The sequence below is a fragment of the Arachis hypogaea genome, chromosome 10 (assembly GCF_003086295.3).
Source record: "Arachis hypogaea cultivar Tifrunner chromosome 10, arahy.Tifrunner.gnm2.J5K5, whole genome shotgun sequence".
NCBI classification, from domain to species: Eukaryota; Viridiplantae; Streptophyta; class Magnoliopsida; order Fabales; family Fabaceae; genus Arachis; species Arachis hypogaea.
Genome location: NC_092045.1, coordinates 36,309,456 through 36,331,646, shown reverse-complemented (window position 1 = coordinate 36,331,646; position 22,191 = coordinate 36,309,456). Strand labels below are relative to the sequence as shown.

General features: G+C 41.9%; 1 protein-coding gene across 1 annotated transcript; it reads left to right on the top strand.

Moving 5' to 3' along the window:
• Nucleotides 1-14,105: 14,105 nt before the first annotated feature.
• On the top strand, nt 14,106-14,462 carry LOC112717503 (uncharacterized). Its single transcript, XM_025769514.1, has one exon. It carries the CDS (start codon nt 14,106-14,108, stop codon nt 14,460-14,462), a length of 357 nt encoding a protein of 118 aa, XP_025625299.1.
• Nucleotides 14,463-22,191: the final 7,729 nt, after the last annotated feature.

Below are 22,191 nucleotides of genomic sequence, written 5' to 3'. Positions count from 1 at the left end.
CTTGCTTAGAAGGGAGTTCCTAGGTAAATTCTTGCCCGTGGAAGTGATGGACAAGCTAAGAAAAGAGATCTCATGCATTGTCCAAGACGATACGGAAACTCTATACGAGTATTGGGAGCGGTTTCGCAAACTTCTAGACTCATATCCTAACCACATGATTGATACTCGAGTTTTGCTTAGCTATGTGTGTCAATGAATGAGATCACAAGACAAGACACTATTGGATGCCTCAAGCAATGGTTCTTTGTCAAAGTATAGGATGGCAGAGGAGGCATGGCAACTCATTACCGACTTGGCCGAGTCCACTCACCATGCTAGACGGAGGACCTACCATCCAAAGACCGTAAATGAAGTATCTTATAGTAGTGAGACTGCCGCCCTTGCAAAGTCCTTGGGTGAGATGACACGCATTCTTAAGCAACTCCAACTTGGCCAACAACAACCTCAACATCAATATCAACCTCAACCTCAATCTCAACCAAGTCAACAATTGGTGCCCCAACGTGTGTGTGGGATTTGCTCTTGTTACTCGCATTACACGGATGAGTGCCCCAACCTCCAAGAAGATAATACCCTAGTGGCTACCCACAATTTCTATGACCGCCCAAGTCAAGGTCCTTACCAACAAGGCGGCAACTTCAACTAAGGGTATCCCAATTTAGGAGGTAGCAATTATAACCAAGGTTGGAGAAATAATGGCAACCAAGGGTGGCGTGATAATTACCAACAAGGAGGTAGAGACAATGGAGGCAACCAAAGATGGAACAATAATAATTCACAAAACCGATACTCACAATGCCAACCATACCCTCAACAAAACCAAGGAAGAAACTATCAAAACTACCAACCACCACATCAAAGACAATCACCTCAACCCAATCAACAACAAGCCCCTCAAATCATTTATCCTTCCACTTCCTCCAAGGACAAAGAGAACTTTAAAACACACTTACCTCTAGCGTCATTGGTCTTACATCCACCCTTCAAGCCCTTGAAGCTCGCTTAGAGCCACCATTCACCTCCATGCCTCAAGCCCCAAGTTCTAGCGTCATTCCCTTTCAACCTCTACCCAACCCCAAGGGTGGCATCAATGCCATTACCTTGAGGTCCGGAACCAAATTACAACAGAGGAGGCCAAAGGAACCAAGCCCCATAATAGTCACTCAAGAGGAGAAGGAAATTGAGATAGAAGAAGTTGAAGAGGAAGACGAGGCACAAGAGATAGTTGAAGATGAAGCTCCTCAACCAAGAAGTGAAGCCTCCAATGATCAGAAGGTTGTAGAAGATGAAAGTGCTCAACCAATCCCATTTCCAACACTAGCAAGGAAGGCTAAGAAGCGTATAGAACTTGACCCCAAGATGGTAGAAATGTTCAAGAAAGTTGAGGAAACTATCCCTCTCTTTGATGCCATCCACCAAGCACCTAAATATTCTAAGTTTCTTAAGGACGTGTGTATGAACAAAGATAGAATTCATAAGTTAGAAACAATTCCATTGGGGAGTTCTATTTCGGCTTTGATGGGAGCATTACCGGAAAAATGTGGTGATCCGTGCCTGTGCATGGTTACCTGTACCATAGATGGTGTTCAATTCATTGATTGTATGTGTGATCTTGGTGCATGCATTAGTATTATGCCTCTTTCCGTTTATCATCTATTGACGCTACCATCATTGAAGCGGTCGGCGGCTAGGTTTATCTTAGCGGATAAAAGCATAATAACAATGACGGGTATTGCGGAAGATGTATAGGTAAACATAAAGGGTTTGATATTCCCCATTGATTTTCACATTATTGAGATGCCACCAAGTGGATCTGAAAGGACATCATTGATGAGCGGATAATTTATATGCGTTTTGGCATTGTTTTTAGTATGTTTTTAGTATGTTTTAGTTAGTTTTTATTATATTTTTATTAGTTTTTAATTAAAATTCACTTTTCTGGACTTTACAATGAGTTTGTTTGTTTTTCTATGATTTCAAGTATTTTCTGGCTGAAATTAGGGACCTGAGTAAAAATCTGATTCAGAGGCTGGAAATGACTGCAGATGCTGTTGGATTCTGACCTCCCTGCACTCGAAGTAGATTTTATGGAGCTACAGAAGCCCAATTGGTGCACTCTCAATTGCGTTGGAAAGTAGACATACTGGGCTTTCCAGAAATGTATAATAGTTCATACTTTGCCCGAGACCTGATGGCCCAAACAGGCGTTCCAAGTCAGCTCAAGAATTTTGGCGTAAAACACCGAAACTGGCACAAGAATGGGAGTTAAACGCCGAAACTGGCACAAAAGCTGGCGTTTAACTCCAAGAAGAGCCTCTACACATAAAAGCTTCAATGCTCAGTCCAAGCACACACCAAGTGGGCCCGAAAGTGGATTTTTATGTCATTTACTCATCTTTGTAAACCCTAAGCTACTAGTTCTCTACAAATAAGACCTTTTGCTATTGTATTATACATCTTTTGATCACTTTATATCTTAGGATCATCTTTGGACGTCTAGTTCTTAGATTATTGGGGGCTGGCCTCTCGGCCATGCCTAGACCTTGTTCTTATGTATTTTCAACGGTGGAGTTTCTACAAACCATAGATTAAGGTGTGGAGCTCTGCTGTACCTCGAGTATTAATGCAATTACTATTTTACCTCTATTCAATTCAGCTTATTCTTGTTCTAAGATATCACTTGTTCCTCAACTTGATGAATGTGATGATCCGTGACACTCATCATCATTCTCACCTATGAACGCGTGCCTGACAACCACCTCCGTTCTACCATAGATTGAGTGGATATCTCTTGGGTTCCTTAATCAGAATCTTCGTGGTATAAGCTAGAATTGATGGCGGCATTCAAGAGAATCCAAAAGGTATAAACCTTGTCTGTGGTATTCTGAGTATGATTCAAGGATTGAATGACTGTGACGAGCTTCAAACTCGCGATTGTGGGGCGTTAGTGACAGACGCAAATGAATCACTGGATTCTATTCCGACATGATCGAGAACTGACAGCTGAATAGCCGTGCTGTGACAGAGCGCGTTGAACATTTTCACTGAAAGGACGGGACTGTAGCCATTGACAATGGTGATGCCCAACATACAGCTTGCCATGGAAAGGAGTAAGAAGGATTGGATGAAGACAGTAAGAAAGCAGAGAGACGGAAGGGACAAAGCATCTCCATACGCTTATCTAAAATTCTCACCAATGAATTGCATAAGTATCTCTATCTTTATTTTATGCTTTATTCATAAATCATCTATAACCATTTGAATCTTCCTGACTGAGATTTACAAGATGACCATAGCTTGCTTCATACCAACAATCTCTGTGGGATCGACCCTTACTCGCGTAAGGTTTATTACTTGGATGACCCAATGCACTTGCTGGTTAGTTGAGCGAAGTTGTGATAAAGAGTTGAGATTGAAATTGAGCGTACCATGTTGATGGCACCATTGATGATCACAATTTTGTGCACCAAGTTTTTGGCGCCGTTGGCGGGGATTGTTTGAGTTTGGACAACTGACGGTTCATCTTGTTGCTTAGACTAGGTATTTTTCAGAATTTTTAAGAATGAATTCTAGTGTTTCAAGGTGATGTTCTTATCATCACCAAAGCTGATTGATCTTCATCAATTTAGCTCTTGAATGCAATGTCCTGCTGAAGCTTGGCTAGCCATGTCTAATTCCTTTAGACTAACATTGCATGATTCATGGAATTCTTATTAAAAATTTTGAATCTCTTTATTTTCTTCTCCATATAATTTTAAAAAAAAAATTTTCAAAATCATAAAAACCAAAAAATATTTCTTGTTTGAGTCTAGTGTCTCATTTTAAGTTTGGTGTCAATTGCATCTTTCTGTTCTTCTTGCATTTATCATGTGTCTTCATTGACCTTCAAGTTGTTCTTGATGATTTACTTGCTCTGATCTTTAAATTCTCTTGTCTTGAGTGTTTTGTTGTTTCTCATATGCATTCTCAATTTGTTAGTGTCAGTAGTATACAAACTTCTAAGTTTGGTGTCTTGCATGCATTATTCATTTGATTTTAGTTGCATTTTGATTTTTCCTCATCATTAAAAATCCAAAAAAATTTTTAATTTGTGTCTTTTCAAGTCAATAATGCAGAGAATTGAAGATTCAGAACATACAGTAGAGGAATTACACAGAAAAAGCTGGGCGTTCAAAACGCCCAGTAAAGAAGGAAAACTGGCATTTAAACGCCAGCCAGGGCACCTGGCTGGGTGTTTAACGCCCAAAAGGGTAGCATTTTGGGCATTAAACGCCAGAATGTATACCATTATGGGCCTTTAACGCCAGGATGGCACAAGAGGGAAGATTTTGTTTTCAATTCAAATTTTTTTTAAGTTTTCATAATTTTTCAAAATCAAATCTTTTTCAAATCATATCTTTTCAATCATATATTTTCAAAATCAATTTCTTTCCAATTTCAAAAATACTTGCTAACAATTAATGATTTGATTCAACATTTCAAGTATGTTGCCTTTTCTGTTGAGAAAGGTTTAATGTTTGAATCAATCTTTTCTTGTTAGCCAAGTCATTGATTTTAAAAATCAAATCTTTTTAAATTGTTTTTCAAATCATATCTTTTCAATCATATCTTTTTAATCACATCTTTTTCAAGATAGTTTTCAAATAATATCTTTTTGATTTCTAATTTCAAAATCTTTTTCAAAAATCTCTTTATTTCTTTCCCAATCATATTTTTCAAAAATCATTCTTCAATTTTTCAAAATATTTTTAAAATCTTTTTAACTTATTTTCGAAAATTCTTCCCTTCTTCTCACATCCTAATTCTTCTACCTCCTCCTTCTATTCCTCTGACACCTCAAGGAATCTCTATACTGTGACATAGAGGATTCCATATTTTCTTGTTTTCTTCTCTTTTATATGAGCAGGAGCAAAGACAAAAGCATTCTTGTTGAGGCTGACCCTGAACCTGAAAGGACCTTGAAGCAAAAACTAAGAGAAGTTAAAGCACAACTCTCTGTAGAGGACCTAGCAGAATTCTTCAAAGAAGAAGACATGGCAGCCGAAAACAACAATAATGCCAACAATGCAAGGAAGGTGCTGGGTGACTTTACTGCACATACTCCCGACTTCTATGGGAGAAGCATCTCTCTCAAGACTCACAACCTAAAGAAAGCCTGAACTCTTGGGAAAAGCTAGTCAATTCCTTCTTTGCAAAGTTCTTTCCACCTCAAAAATTGAGTAAGCTTAGAGTGGAAGTCCAAACCTTCAGACAGAAGGAAGGTGAATCCCACTATGAAGCTTGGGAAAGATACAAACAATTGATCAGAAAGTGTCCTTCTGACATGCTTTCTGAATGGAGCATCATAGGTATCTTCTATGATGGTCTGTCTGAACTATCCAAGATGTCATTGGATAGCTCTGCTGGAGGATCTCTTTATCTAAAGAAGACGCCTGCAGAAGCTCAAGAACTCATTGAAATGGTTGCAATAACCAATTCATGTACACTTCTGAAAGGAATCCTGTGAACAATGGGACGAATCAGAAGAAAGGAGTTCTTGAGATTGATACTCCGAATGCCATATTGGCTCAGAACAAAATATTGACTCAGAAAGTCAATATGTTTTTTCGAAGTCTGTCTGGAATGCAAGCTGCACCAGGCAGTACTAAGGATTCTTCATCTGAAGAAGAAGCTTATGAACCTGAGAACCCTTCAATGGAAGAGGTGAATTACATGGGAGAATCCTATGGAAACACCTATAATCCTTCATGGAGGAATCACCCAAATCTCTCATGGAAGGATCAACAGAGACCTCAACAAGGTTTCAACAACAATAATGGTGGAAGAAACAGGTTTAGCAGTGGCAAGCCTTTTCCATCATCTTCTCAGCAACAGACAAAGAATTCTAAGCAAAGCCACTCTGACTTAGCAACCATGGTATCTGATCTAATCAAAACCACTCAAAGTTTCATGACTGAAACAAGATCCTCCATTAGAAACTTGGAGGCACAAGTGGGTCAGCTGAGTAAGAAAGTTACTGAACTCCCTCCTAGTACTCTTCCAAGCAATACAGAAGAGAATCCAAAAGGAGAGTGCAAGGCCATCAACATTGCTGAACTTGAAGAGGAGAAAGAGGCAGTGAGCGCCACTGAGGAAGGCCTCAATGGACATCCACTGGCCTCCAATGAGTTCCCTAATGAGGAACCATGGGAATCTGAGGCTCACACTGAGACCATAGTGATTCCATTGGATTTACTTCTACCATTCATGAGCTCTGATGAGTATTCTTCCTCTGAAGAGGACGAAGATTTCACTGAAGAGCAAGTTGCTAAATACCTTGGAGCAATCATGAAGCTAAATGACAAGTTATTTGGTAATGAGACTTGGGAGGATGAACCCCCTTTGCTCACCAAAGAATTGGATGACTTGACTAGGCAGAGATTACCTCAAAAGAGACAATACCCTAGGAAGTTCTCAATACCTTGTATAGTAGGCACTATGACCTTCAAGAAGGCTCTGTGTGACCTAGGGTCAAGCATAAACCTCATGCCTCTCTCTGTAATGGAGAAGCTAGGGATCTTTGAGGTGCAAGCTGCAAGAATCTCACTAGAGATGGCAGACAATTCAAGAAAATAAGCTTATGGACTTGTAGAGGATGTTCTGGTAAAGGTTGAAGACCATTACATCCCTGCTAATTTCATAGTCCTAGAGACTGGGAAGTGCATGGATGAATCCATCATCCTTGGCAGACCCTTCCTAGCCACAACAAAGGCTATGATTGATGTTGACAGAGGAGAATTGATCATTCAAGTGAATGAAGAATCCTTTGTGTTTAAGGCTCAAGGATATCCCTCTGCAACCATGGAGAGGAAGCATGAAGAGTTTCTCTCAAAACAGAGTCAAACAGAGCCCCCACAGTCAAACTCTAAGTTTGGTGTTGGGAGGCCACAACCAACTTCTAGGTTTGGTGTTGAACCCCCCACATTCAAACTCTGAGTTTGGTGTTGAGAGGTTCCAACATTGCTCTGAGTATCTGTGAGGCTCCATGAGAGCCCACTGTCAAGCTACTGACATTAAAGAAGCGCTTGTTGGGAGGCAACCCAATGTTATATTTATCTATTTTTCCTTTGTTATTTTATGTTTTCTACAGGTTGATGATCATGGGAAGTCACAAAATCAATTGAAAAAAAAAGCAAAAACAGAATGAAAAACAGAAAGAAAAACAGCACACCCTGGAGGAAAATCCTGCTGGCGTTTAAACGCCAGTAAGGGCAGCAAATGGGCATTTAACACCCAGTCTGGCACCATTCTGGGCGTTTAACGCCAGAAAAGGGGCACCAGACTGGCGTTAAACGCCAGGAAAGGGCAAGAAGCTGGCGTTAAACGCTATAAATAGGCACCAGCCCGGCGTTTAATGCCAGAATTGGCATAAAGAGCATTTTTGCTCGCCACTTGGTGCAGGGATGAATTTTCCTTGACACCTCAGGATCTATGGACCCCACAGGATCCCCACCTACCCCACCACTCTCTCTCTTCTTCACCCATTCACCAATCACCTCAACACCTCTTCCCCAAAAATCCCTCACCTATCAAATCCCACTATTCTCCTCACCACTCACATCCATCCTTCATAAAACCTCACCTACCTCACCATTCAAATTCAAACCACTTGCCCTCCCAACCCACTCTCACATGACCAAACCCTACCCCTCTCTCCACCCCTATATAAACCCATCTTCACTCCTTCATTTTTACACAACCAAAATACTACTTCTCCCCCTTGGCCGAACCACAAAGCCACCTTTATCTCCTATATTTCTTCTTCTTTTACTCTCTTCTTTCTTCTTTTGCTCGAGGACGAGCAAACCTTCTAAGTTTGGTGTGGTAAAAGCATTGCTTTTTTTTTTTCCATAACCATTTATGACATCTAAGGCCAGAGAAACCTCTAGAAAGAGGAAAGGGAAGGCAAAAGCTTTTACCTCCGAGTCATGGGAGATGGAGAGATTCATCTCAAGGGTGCATCAAGACCACTTCCATGAAGTTGTGGCCATGAAGAAGGTGATCCCTGACGTCCTTTTCAAACCACAAAAGAGTGAATATCCGGAGATCCGACATGAGATCCGAAGAAGAGGTTGGGAAGTTCTTACCAACCTCATTCAACAAGTCGGAATCTTAATGGTTCAAGAGTTCTATGCCAATGCATGGATCACCAAGAACCATGATCAAAGTGTGAACCCGGACCCAAAGAATTGGCTTATAATGGTTTGGGGGAAATGCTTGGATTTTAGTCCGGAAAATATAAGGTTGGCATTCAACTTGCCCATGATGCAAGGAGATGAACACCCTTACACTAGAAGGGTCAACTTTGATCAAAGGTTGGACCAAGTCCTCATACACATTTGTGAAGAGGGCGCTCAATGGAAGAGAGATTCAAGAGGGAAGCCGGTTCAACTGAGAAGGCATGTCCTTAATCCCGTGGCTAGAGGACGGTTGGAGTTTATCCAACGCTCAATCATTCCCACTTGCAACCGGTCTGAAGTTACTATAGACCGGGCTATCATAATTCATAGCATCATGATTGGAGAGAAAGTAGAAGTTCATGAGGTTATATCCCAAGAACTTTATAAGGTGGCGGACAAGTCCTCTACCTTGGCAAGGTTAGCTTTCCCTCATCTCATTTGTCACCTCTGTTATTCAGTTGGAATTGACATAGAGGGAGACATCCTCATTGATGAAGACAAGCCCATCACTAAGAAGAGGATGGAGCAAACAAGAGATCCCACTCACCATGAAATCCCTGAGATACCTCAAGGGATGCACTTTCCTCCACAAAACGATTGGGAGCAAATCAACACCTCCCTAGGAGAATTGAGTTCCAACATGGGACAACTAAGGGTGGAGCACCAAGAACATTCCATTCTCCTCCATGAAATTAGAGAAGATCAAAGAATCATGAGAGAGGAGCAACAAAGACAAGAAAGAGACATTGAGGAGCTCAAGCACTCCATAAGATCTTCATGAGGAAGAACAAGCCACCATCACTAAGGTGGACCCGTTCTTTAACTTCCTTGTTCTTTATTTTCCTGTTTTTCGAATTTTTATGCTTATGTTCATCATCTATGTTTGTGTCCTGTGATCATTAGTGTCTTAGTGTCTATGCCTTAAAGTTATGAATATCCTATGAATCCATCACCTTTCTTAAATGAAAAATGTTCTTAATTGGAAAAGAGAAGAATTGCATGAATTTTGAATTTTATAATAGATTAATTATTTTGATGTGGTGGCAATACTTTGACTTCTGAATGTATGCTTGAACAGTGCATATGTCTTTTGAATTTGTTGTTCATGAATGTTGGCTCTTGAAAGAATGATGAAAAAGGAGACATGTTACTGAGGATCTGAAAAATCATAAAAATGATTCTTGAAGCAAGAAAAAGCAGTGAATTCAAAAAAAAAAAGAAAAAAGGAGATTATGTGCAAAAAAAAAAGAGAGGAAAAAGAAAAAGAAAGAAAAAATAATAATAAAGTCGTGATTAAGAACCCTGGACACCTCTAATTGGGGACTCTAGCAAAGCTGAGTCACAATCTGAAAAGGTTCACCCAGTTATGTGTCTGTGGCATGTATGTATCCGGTGGTAATACTGGAAGACAGAGTGCTTTGGGCCACGGCCAAGACTCATAAAGTAGCTGTGTGCAAGAATCAACATACTTAACTAGGAGAATCAATAACGCTATCTGGATTCTGAGTTCCTATAGAAGCCAATTATTCTGAATTTCAAAGGATAGAGTGAGATGCCAAAACTGTTCAGAGGCAAAAAGCTAAAAGCCTCGCTCATCTAATTAATACTAATCTTCAAAGATGTTTTAGGAATTCATTGCATATTCTCTTCTTTTTATCTTATTTGATTTTCAGTTGCTTGGGGACAAGCAATAATTTAAGTTTGGTGTTGTGATGAGCGGATAATTTATACGCTTTTTGGCATTGTTTTTAGTATGTTTTAGTTAGTTTTTATTATATTTTTATTAGTTTTTAGTTAAAATTCACTTTTCTAGAATTTACTATGAGTTTGTGTGTTTTTCTATGATTTTAGGTATTTTCTGGCTGAAATTGAGGGACCTGAGCAAAAATCTAATTCAGAGGTTGAAAAGGACTGCAGATGCTGTTGGATTCTGACCTCCCTGCACTCGAAGTGGATTTTCTGGAGCTACAGAAGCCCAATTGGCGCGCTCTCAATTGCTTTGGAAAGTAGACATCCTGGGCTTTCTAGCAATGTTTAATAGTTTATACTTTTTTCGAGATTTAATGGCCCAAACAGGTGTTCCAAGTCAGCTTAAGAATTCTGGCGTAAAACGCCAGAACTGGCACAAGAATGGGAGTTAAACGCCCAAACTGGCATAAAAGCTGGAGTTTAACTCCAAGAAGAGCCTCTACACATGAAAGCTTCAATGCTCAGCCCAAGCACACACCAAGTGGGCCCAGAAGTGAATTTTTATGTCATTTACTCATCTTTGTAAACCCTAAGCTACTAGTTCTCTACAAATAGGACCTTTTGCTATTGTATTATACATCTTTTGATCACTTTAGATCTTAGGATCATCTTTGGACGTCTAGTTCTTAGATTATTGGGGGCTGGCCTCTCGTCCATGCCTAGACCTTGTTCTTATGTATTTTCCACGGTGAAGTTTCTACACACCATAGATTAAGGTGAGGAGCTCTGCTGTACCTCGAGTATTAATGCAATTACTATTGTTCTTCTATTCAATTCAGCTTATTCTTGTTATAAGATATCACTTGTTCCTCAACTTGATGAATGTGATGATCCGTGACACTCATCATCATTCTCACCTATGAACGCATGCCTGACAACCACCTCCGTTCTACCATAGATTGAGTGGATATCTCTTGGGTTCCTTAATTAGAATCTTCGTGGTATAAGCTAGAATTGATGGCGGAATTCAAGAGAATCCAGAAGGTCTAAACCTTGTCTGTGGTATTCTGAGTAGGATTCAAGGATTGAATGACCGTGACGAGCTTCAAACTCGCGATTGTGGGGCGTTAGTGACAGACACAAAAGAATCACTGGATTCTATTCTGACATGATCGAGAACCGACAACTGAATAGCCGTGCTATGACAGAGCGCGTTGAACATTTTCACTGAGAGGACAAGACTATAGCCATTGACAACGGTGATGCCCAACATACAGCTTTCCATGGAAAGGAGTAAGAATGATTGGATGAAGACAGTAGGAAAGCAGAGAGACGGAAGGGACAAAGCATCTCCATACGCTTATCTGAAATTCTCACCAATGAATTGCATAAGTATCTCTATCTTTATTTTATGCTTTATTCATAAATCATCTATAACCATTTGAATCTGCCTGACTGAGATTTACAAGATGACCATAGCTTGCTTCATACCAATAATCTCCGTGGGATCGACCCTTACTCACGTAAGGTTTATTACTTGGACGACCCAGTGCACTTGCTGGTTAGTTGTGCGAAGTTGTGATAAAGAGTTGAGATTGCAATTGAGCATACCATGTTGATGGCGCCATTGATGATCACAATTTTGTGCACCAATCATCCATACTACTTGGGAGGCCATTTTTGAGGACCTTTAGATTCAAATTGGATGCCCACTCGGGAACTTATTCATTTGAGATCGATGGAAGAGTCATGAGTTTTAGCCTAGATGAAGCAATGAGGAACCCACCAGAGAATCATTCCATATTCTGATGTGACTTAATTGACAACATTGTGGCCGATGTGCATTATGCAAATCTATATGAGAGGAATATGATTGAAGAGTCAAATGAAGAAAACATCCCACCCCAATCGGAAGTTCAAGTATCAAGTCAAGAGCAAAATGTTGAATTGAAGCCTCTACCGTCCCACCTAAAATACTCCTACCTTGATGAAGCCCACAAGTTCCCACTGATTGTTGCAAGGGAACTCAGTCCTCAACAAGAAGAGAAGTTGCTCCATGTTTTGAGGAAGAATAAAAGGGCCATAGGTTGGAGCGTGGCGGATTTAGTGGGCATAAGCCCCCAAGTGTGTGAGCACCGGATATTCCTAGAGGAAGGAGCTAGACCCGTTCGACAACCTCAAAGAAGAGTAAATCCTACAATTTTGGAGGTTGTGAAAAAACCCAGTTATTAGAAGCGGACAGCATCTACCCCATTTCAGATAGTGAATGGGTAAGTCCCGTCCAAGTTGTGCCAAAGAAGTTTGGGGTGACCATCATCAAGAATGAAAGCGGGAAACTTATAGCCACACGGGTGCAAAATGCTTGGCGGGTGTGCATTGATTACCAACGGTTGAACACGGCTACTAGAAAGGATCATTTTCCACTACCGTTCATCGATCAAATGCTTGATCGGTTATCCGGTAAATCTCACTACTGTTTTCTAGATGGCTATTCGGGGTACTTCCAAATACATATAGCTTTAGAAGACCAAGAAAAAACAACAATTACTTGCCTCTTTGGAACTTATGCCTATAACCATATGCCTTTTGGCTTATGCAATGCACCGGTGACTTTCCAAAGGTGCATGATGAGCATATTTGCGGACTATCTAGAGCAATGCATCGAAGTATTCATGGATGACTTTAGTGTCTATGGGGACTCTTTTGATCATTTCTTTGATAACCATGAGAAAGTTTTGGAAAGATGCACTAAAGCAAACCTTGTCTTAAATTTTGAGAAGTGTCATTTTATGGTTAGGCAAGGCATTGTTTTAGGACATATTGTTTCCAAAGATTGTATCTCAGTAGATCCAGCAAAGATCAATGTTATATCTAGTTTGTCTTACCCCTCCTCCAAGAGGGAAGTCCGTTCGTTCCTCAAACATGCAGGTTTTTACTGAAGATTTATAAAGGACTTTGGTAAGGTAGCCTTGCCACTATCAAGATTGTTGTAAAAAGACGTTGAATTTGACCTAAGTGAAGAATGCATGATGGCTTTTGACATGCTCAAGGTTGCATTGACCCAAGCTCCCATCGTGAGAGGGCCGGATTGAAGTCGGCCGTTCGAAATATTGTGTGATGATTCAAACTATGCGGTGGGAGCCACGTTAGCACAACGTGAAGGTAAGAGTCCATATATCGTAGCCTATGCATAAAAAACATTGGATGGAGCACAATCCAATTACACTACTACCGAGAAAGAGCTATTGAGTATTGTTTTTGCTTTGGATAAGTTCCGAGCCTACTTACTTGGCTCCAAGGTGGTAGTGTACTCGGATCATGCGGCATTAAAATACTTGTTGGCTAAAAAGGAATCGAAAGCGAGATTGATTAGATGAGTTTTACTGTTGCAAGAATTTGACTTGAAAATTAAGGATAGGAGTGGTTCGCAAAATCTTGTGGCGGATCACTTAAGTCGCCTTGAACACACCAAGGGCAATACCACTCCTATTGATGATTCTTTTCCCTTTGACGGCGTGCAATCAATCTCGGAAGTCATTCCTTGGTATGCGCCAATAGCCAATTACTTGGTATCACGCACCTTCCCTCCTAATCTTCCCAAGTACCAAAAGGATAAGCTAAAAAGCGAATCCAAATACTATGTGTGGGATGACCCATACCTTTGGAGATGTGGTGCGGATCAAGTAATTCGGCGGTGCATTCCACAAATCAAATTCCAATTAATCTTGGAATCTTGCCACTCCTCCGAGGGAGGTGGTCATTATAGACCCCAAAGGACGGAAGAAAAATCCTAGATTGTGGATTTTAGTGTCCAACTCTTTTCAAGGATTCCGCTCTCTTTTGTCAATTTATTCTCAATGTATTAGATTTGGTAATATCTCCAAGAAGAATGAAATGCCTCAACAAACCATGCTATTTTGTGAAATTTTTTATGTGTGGGGCATTGACTTTATGGGACCATTTTCAAACTCTAATGGCTTTCTCTACATTCTACTTAGCGTTGATTATGTGTCCAAATGGGTGGAAGCAATACCCACCCGGAGGGATGATGCTAATATAGTCCTTTCTTTTGTGAGGAATAATATAATTTGTCACTTTGGGTCACCACGAGCAATTGTGAGTGACCAAGGTTCAAATTTTTGCAACAAAAGAATGGACGGACTCATCAAGAAATATGGCATCATACATAAAGTAGCCATGGCATATCACTCACAAATGAACGGCCAAGCCGAAGTTTCCAATCAGAAGATAAAGCACATTTTGGAAAAGATTGTGAAACCTAGTAGAAAAGATTGGAGTGCCAAGCTTTCGGATGCACTATGGGCTTACCAAACGGCCTACAAGACGCCAATTGGCATGAGCCCCTTTTGGTTGGTATATGGCAAAGCTTGCCACTTACCAGTGGAAGTAGAGCATAAGGCATATTGGGCCATCAAGGAATGCAATCCAAGCTTAGGAAGGGCCGGAACTAAGAGAAAGCTACAGTTGGAGGAATTGGAATGTTTGAGATTAGAAGCCTATGAGAGCTCTCTCGACTTTACAAGGAAAGGATGAAAGTCCTACATGACAAGAACATAAGGATAAGGGAATTTAGCGCCGGAGAACTAGTACATCTCTACAATTCAAGACTAAGATTGTTGCCCCGAAAACTTAGGTCAAGATGGGAAGGACCCTATCGGGGAGAGAAAGCGGAACCGTACAGAGTCTACCATTTGTGCCATCCTTCGAGCTCCGACATCTTCAAGGTAAATGGGCACCGCCTAAAGTTGTATCATGGTGAACAAATGAACTGCAACAAGGAACTTGAGATATTCCTTTTGGAAGATGCACCTCATAATAGAGAGAATTGAGCAAGTGACCGTCCAACTTAAGGATGTTAAACAAAAGTGCTAGGTAAAAAACACCCCACCATGGTGAGATCTACCTTTTTATCTCCCTTGTATATAATTCTTCAACTCTTTATTGATTGTGGCTGCTTAGCTATAGAATTGTTTGGATAGAATTTGATTTTGGTTGTTTTAGATAAGTTATTCATGGAAACTTGCATTGATTTGAGTAGGTGGATGGATTGTGTGGCAAAAAACTCCCCATTTTTAGGTATTGCATAGAGTTTTGGGTGTTTTTGACCCTTTTGGCTTGCTTGGCCACTGATTTATGATAGAAATGCTTGTCTTCATGACCACCCAAAAAAAAAGGGGGGCGGGGATCTGCGTGAGCGCGTGTTAGACGCATCCGCGTTGATGGCCTTTGCAGCCTGTGGTACATTCATGTAGAAAGTCATGCGACACTTGAGCCAGCTCTAAGCCCCATGCCTAACCCTTTCACGCGTGTGCAGACCTGGTGCGCACGCGTCAATAACTCTGCATACAAATCCACGCGTGCACGCACCTGGCGCGCACGCGTCAATGGTGCTGCCTGTATCCTTAGCACATTCCTCCCGAGAGTTAGGCAAAATTTGGGCGAACATTATGCCTTGCGCCTAACCTTGCTCGTGCGTGCGTGCACCTTGCGCATCCGCGCCCTTCTGCTATTTTGCGGATCGACGCGTGAGCGTCCATGACGTGTCCGCACCGATTGCCTCACTCGCAATCTTGGTACAACTCTCCCAAGAGTTGTGCAACCATTGCGCCAACCTTATGCTAGTCGCACGCCTTCACCGATGCGCAGGCATACCTGCCACTTGCATGCCCCTCTGCTTCAAACTAATCCGCACGCACACGCACCGTGCGCGAACACGTTGCCCCTGCTGCTGCCAATTCTTGATACATTTCTCCCGAGAGTTGAGCAAGTTTTGGGCCAGCATTGTGCCACCAGCACAACCAGACTCACGCGTGCGCGCACCTCACGCGTCCGTGTCTATCCCTCTCTTGCTTTCTGCGTGTCTGCACGGCCAACGCTTCCCCATCAATGGGTCTTTCCGCCCACCGCGCGTGCGCGTCGATCTTTCGACGTAAACACATCATAGCGCGCCTAGTTTCAAAACTCTCCACCCCCTCTTCTCTTATTTCCATCTTCTTCTTCAACTCTTACATTCTCCACTTCCTCTACCACCATTATCAACCTTCTCCGCCGTATCTCCGGTGGCCACCACATCTGGCAACCACCACTTCCGGCGGTCCCACACTCATCTCTCCCCTTCCTTCTCCACTTTTCTTCTCCTCTCCCACTCACATTCCCCATCACCATCCTCTCCCTCTCAAGGTACTCTTACCTCCCCTTTTTCTCGGTTTTACTTCTTTCTCTTTCTTTCTTTAGTTGCATTTCTTGCTTTCTTTCTTAGTTAATTTCTTGTTAATGCTTAGTTACTTGTTTGTTTTTCTTTCCTTTCACTACTTTCATGGGTGTCGTGGGTCAAGATTTCCCTTGCTTTAGTGGGTTAACTTGTCGTATTTGATTTTCTTGCCATATGTGGTGCTCTATGATGATTGCTAATGCTCTGTGGGATGCTACATTGTTCCATTTCCCCCATTTGTTCATTAATTAAGGGATGTGATAAACCTCATTTTTAGGGTTTATCTTGTGTTGAATTTAGAGGGTTTTGTCAACTTTTCTCCCACGTATCCAATGAAATAGCATGGTTTTGTAAATTCTCCTTTAATTGTGCTTAGGAGTGAAAACATGCTTTGTAGGTCTTAAAATAGCTAAATTTAATTCACCTTGATTCCATTAGATGCCCTGATGTATTTGCTAAGTGATTTCAGGTTTAGGAGGCAAAGATTGGATTGAGGGAATGAAGAAAAAGCATGTAGAAATGGAGAACTCATGAAGAAATGAAGGAATTGAAAAGTTGTCATGCCCGACCTCTTCACACTTAATCGACCGTAACTTGAGCTACAGAGGTCCAAATGAAGAGGTTCCAGTTGCGTTGGAAAGCTAACATCTGGGGCTTCAAAATGATAAAAGATTTGCGATAGTTGCCACGCGTCTAGGGATACGTACGTGCACTGTTCACATACACACCGATGTTGCACGTGACTCACTAAAGTGCAACTCGTGGCCAGCGATTTCTGGAGCATTTTGGGCCCAATCAAACTCATTTCTGATGTTATTTACCATTAGTTTAGTTTAGTTTTGGAGGAAAAGTTAGTTTTAGAGAGAGAATCTCTCTTTTCTCTCTAGGATTAGGATTAGGCTTAGGATTATGTTAATCTCATCTTAGATCTAGGTTTAATTCATGCTTAGATTTACTTTTTCTTTACAATTTCTTGTTTCTCTGCTCTTCCTCTCTCTAATTTTGTATTTCATTCTTGTAATTATTTACTTTATTGTTGATGCACTCTTCCTTCTTCTATTTTCCTTTAATGCCATTTGAGGTAATTCATGTAGATCTTATTTTCTTTGATTGTTGTTGTTAATTCTTTGCAATTAGTTGTTGTTAGATTTTATTCTTGTTGTTGATTTACTATGCTTTTCCTTTATACCTTCAAAGTGTTTGATAAAATTCTTGGATGGATTTTAGAGTAGAATTTTATGCTCTTAGCTTGGAGAGGTAACTTAGGAATTCTTGAGTTGCTAATGTCCAAGTAATTGATGATTGGGAGCCATTGACTCTAGTTCTCATTAATTCAATTAGTGGAGAGCTAGAACCTATGGACTTGAATTGATATAGCTCATTTAACTTTCCTTTACTAGTTAGAGGATGATTTAATGGGGTTGATCCTTGCCAATTCTCATATTGTGGTTAGTGATTAGGATAGAGATCCTTGACCACCAACCCTTGCCAAGACCTTTTAGCTATTAGTTTACTTCTTTGCCATTTATCTTTCATGTCTCTTATCAAAACCCCAAACATAACTCATAACCAATAGCAAGACACTTTATTGCAATTCCTAGGGAGAACGACTCAAGGTTTGAATACTTGTGTTTATAATTTTAGGGGTTTGTTACTTGTGACAAACAAATGTTTGTATGAAAGGACTATTGTTAGTTTAGAAACTATACTTGCAATGACATTTCAATTGTGAAATTCTAGACCACACAATATTACTCTCATCAGGATGCACACCAAGTGTTTGATGAATGGCACATATGAGTTTTTGTTTCAAATTTGACTTCATGCTTTTCCACTAGTGCTTTTTCTCACTCACTTGCACACTCCTATATGCCTTCAGCCCATCCCTCATCCTTCATTTTACATGCTCATTCCTTAAAACTTGCTTCTTGATCCTTGATGTTTGATTATATGCTTCTCGTGCTATTTAATTGCATGCTTATATCACTTTTACATTACATGCTAGTGACTTGCCATTGTGTTCATTGTTGTCTTCATTACATGTTGCATCTGCCATGTACTTAAGACACTTATTCTCTTATGGCCCACTTCTTCACTTGCATGATTACCATTTTAGGTGCTTCCTTGAGCTTAACGCTTCTTCCTTTCCCCACTTTTACAGGATGATCATCAAAAAGGATAAAGGCAAGGCACCAAAGAAACCGGTCACTATGAAGGCACCTCACGGAGCCACCAATAGAGCTAAGCCCTTCCTCAAGAAGCCATGGAGTCTCGTCAATATCAATGCACTAGAGAAGGATAACCCTCCGAGGAACCCAACTAAGTTTCCCAATCGGTACTGTGAGCTCGTATACCCCATGATGATTGAAAGGAACTATCACGCGGAGCCTCTTCTTGCACCTCCGGCTCATGTTGTTCCGTTCGTGATACCCCGCATCGAGCGACGGTAGTAGGGTTTCTCTCATGAGAAAGCCACAGGAGGCCAACTTGTCTTGGGTGGTGGAGTTTCACACTAACTTCCACCTTGCATCCCTTCAGTCGATGTACATGCACCGAAAGCAAGTACCGGTGACCGAGGAGGCTATTCGGCAAGTGCTCAATGTCCCACCGATATCGGAGAATATGGATGGTTATTGTTCCGAGGGTTACCTGAAACGAGTAGCTCGGACGTCTTGGTGAGGCCCGAGGTGGGGGTCAGGGACCCGAGCTTGATATGTGGAGTGGTTGGTGGTTGTACCTGCAATGACACTCCGATGCTTAAGTTAGCATGGGTCCAAGCAGATATTGAGTAGAATTAGAGTATGAGTTATACCTGGGTGCTCCAGTGTATTTATAATAGTTGGCCGTGATCTTCCCTGGATAAGATATTCTTATCTTATCTTTATCTTTTGGGAGTTTTATCTCTATCTTTGTGGAACCGCCTTTCCTAGGCCTTTTCGGCCTTTAGGTTTTGGGCTGCGTTCCTTTTGATGGGCCTTCTTTAGCTTTTGCTATCCGAGGTCCGACCTCAGGTGTGGGCCTTGGGACGAGGTCGGACCTTTCATGGATTTCACCGAGTTGGAGGAGCTCGGTCAGGGTATGAACAGTGCCCCTGCCCGAGTTCGTCCTTTTTGAGAGGTCGAGCTCGGGCATAGTAGTTTTTCAAATTTCAAAAGGTGGCCGTTCCTGCATTTATTGCATTGTACCGTTTCTCCTCGATTTCCGTTCGGGCTTTGGTGAAGGCACTATTTATTTGCCCCTCTCCTCCTTTTCTTCGTTTATTCTGTTCCCTTCCTGTTTTCTGAGTTTTCGCCATCTCTTTTTCGAGCATCGCTTTCTCCTTTTCTCTTTTGTTCTTCTTCCCTGAATCTTTCTGTGCGTTTTTCCGGGGTTTCCTCTGCGCCGCCGTTCTGTTCTCCTTGCTTCGGAGCTCGTCGTCCTCGTTTCTTTCTTCCAGGTCTGTTCCCATCTCTTTTTTTGTGCACATATGCTTCTGTTTCTTTTGTGTGGCTCTTTGTTTGTTTCTTTTCTCTATGCCTGGGTTGCCCCGAAAAGAGGCGCCGCCATTGCTTTGTTTGTTTGTATGGGGGAGGGACTCTTTTTTGTTCTCTGGTATTTTGCTCCGGGTTGCTGTATTTTCTTCTAAAAGATTTTTGTTTTCTTGCTTTGCTGGATGGGTTTTTGCTGTCTGCTTTTATGTGATTTTTGCTTTGCTGTTGTATTCTTCTTTGTAGGCAAGAATTTTATGTCTCGAAAGGTTCTTCAAGCGATGTCGACCAAGATTCCAAGTGGTCTTGGTTGGGTAGATCCTGTTCCTCTAAGAGTCCCTTCTGTGGTAGATTCTGAGTATTTAGCTAGGTTTCGTAGGCAATGTAGCATATGTGAAGATAGAGAGTCTGAGAGGGATTATGAACTAGTAGCCCCGGATTCCGAGGAGAGAGTTTGCTTCCCGCCCTTAGATAGTTCCGAGAAGCTCTTCTTTTACGCTTATGATTGTTTTTTCTCTAAGCTGAGTGTCCGACTTCCTTTTACCGACCTGGAGTCCGAGGTGTTATGGTCTTGTAACCTTGCCCCTACGCAGCTCCATCCAAATTCTTGGGCATTTTTAAAGCTGTTTCAACTTTTGTGTCAGTTTTTGGGCGTTGCTCCCTCTATTTCTCTTTTTTCCTACTTGTTTGTGTTGACGAAGCCGGGGTCGGGTGTAGGGAAGGTATCTTGGGTCTCTTTTAGGGCTAACCAGGGAAGAAAGTTTTGTACCCTGTATGATGAGTCCTTTCACGATTTTAAGAACTTTTATTTCAAGGTCCGGGCTACTGGAGACGCCCGACCTTTCTTTCTCGATGAGAGTGGGGAGCCTTCTTTTCCTCTTTGTTGGCAGGAGAATGTAGTGTCTGCTAAGTATACCTTTGAGAGTCTAGATGAGGTGGAGCAGGCTTTTGTGGGTGTGGTGAGCAGTTTATGGGGTCGGGCACCTCACTTGGACACGAAGAAAATGTTGGGGGATCCAAGCCTTCTCCGTTCCGAGTTAGGTAGTTCCCGACCTCTTCCGAGATTCATCTTTTTTAGTACTTTGGTTTTGCTTGTTTTTTGGTGGAATTTCTGTTTGTGGTAATCCCTTTCTTTATTTCTTGCAGAGATGTCTTCTCAGGCGGATTCCATGAAGTTCCTTCGTCGGACGAAGAAGTCTGTGGCTGCTCGGAATATCGAGGCCGGGGAGGCTTCTGCCCGATCTTCTCCACAGAAGACTACCGGGGGTGTTCAGACTCGGTCGAAGACTATTCCGACTCCCCAGTTCCGAGCTGTAAGTCAGGATCCTCCGACCTCTGGGCCTGCTACTTCTTCTCCTCCTCCGTTTTCGGGTCCTCCTCCCAAGAAGCAGAAGACCTCTCAGGAGCTTGCCGGTTTCAACGATAAGGAATTTGATGCTCTTGGTTGGATTGAACAGCATATTCTCCCTTAGACCTTTATTTCTACTGATGATGTGTCTATGGAGCATCATTTTCAGTATATGGCGCGGAGCTGCGTCCGGATGGCTAGTCTTCATGCCGCTATTGCCCGGGAGTTCAAGAAATCCCCCCTTGGGGCGACCAGCTCCCGACTTGAGAAGGCTCAGTCCGAGCTTGATAAGATTAGTCAACTGAAGGCTGCCCGGATTACTGAGCTGGAGGCCTCTTTGGAGAAAGAGAAAACTAAAGCTACCGTGCATATGGCGGCAGCGAAGACGTCTGAGGAGATGGCGAAGGCGGCTACAGAGAATTATACTCGGCTATATGCCGAGCTTGTGGAGACGAAGGAGAAGTTGCAATCCGCGCAGGACGAGTTTTACGAGCTGGAAGGTCATGTGGCCAAGGGTATGGATGCTATGTTCGAAAATTTGAGGGCTCAGGTCCGGGTTCTTGCTCCCGACCTGGATCTGAGCTTATTCAGTACGGATAACATTGTTGTGGAGGGAAAGATTGTTCCTGCTCCTACCGAGGATGAGGTTCCGATGTCCGACCCCAAAGTTCCGATTGAGAACCCGACTTCACCTTTGGTCGGGGATGGGTCTGGTGTGGAGGTTCCAAAACCGGGATGACGTTGCCGTCGATGCAGTCCCGATCTCTATGTTTCCTCCGCAGTCTGCTGTTGATGTGGAGTCCGGAAAGGACCTTGATCCTCTGTAATCTTTTTGGTGTTTTGCCCGGCTTGTGGGCTTTTTTGTTTTTGGATGGTTTCTGTGAACGCTTTGGACACCTTTTGCTTTATTTAGCTACTTGAAGTAACTTTATTATGCGGTGTTTTTGTTCGCGTTTTGACTTTTTTGTTTCCGCTTTTGTGCTTTTTAGTTGTTTTTGGATAACAACTTTTTAGCTAGCGTCTCGAAACTTCCTTTGCTTTCGTTCTTTTGCTTGTACTTTTTAGTTGCTTTTTGCAAAGCAACTTTTTTAGTAAGCATTTTCCGAACTTCCTTTGATTTCGTTCTTTCGCTTGTACTTTTTAGTTGCTTTTTGTAAAGCAACTTTTTTAGTAAGCGTTTTTCGAAATCTTGGTTCCCTTTCGTTTTAAGGCTTCTTTCTTGGATCCGAGCTTTTT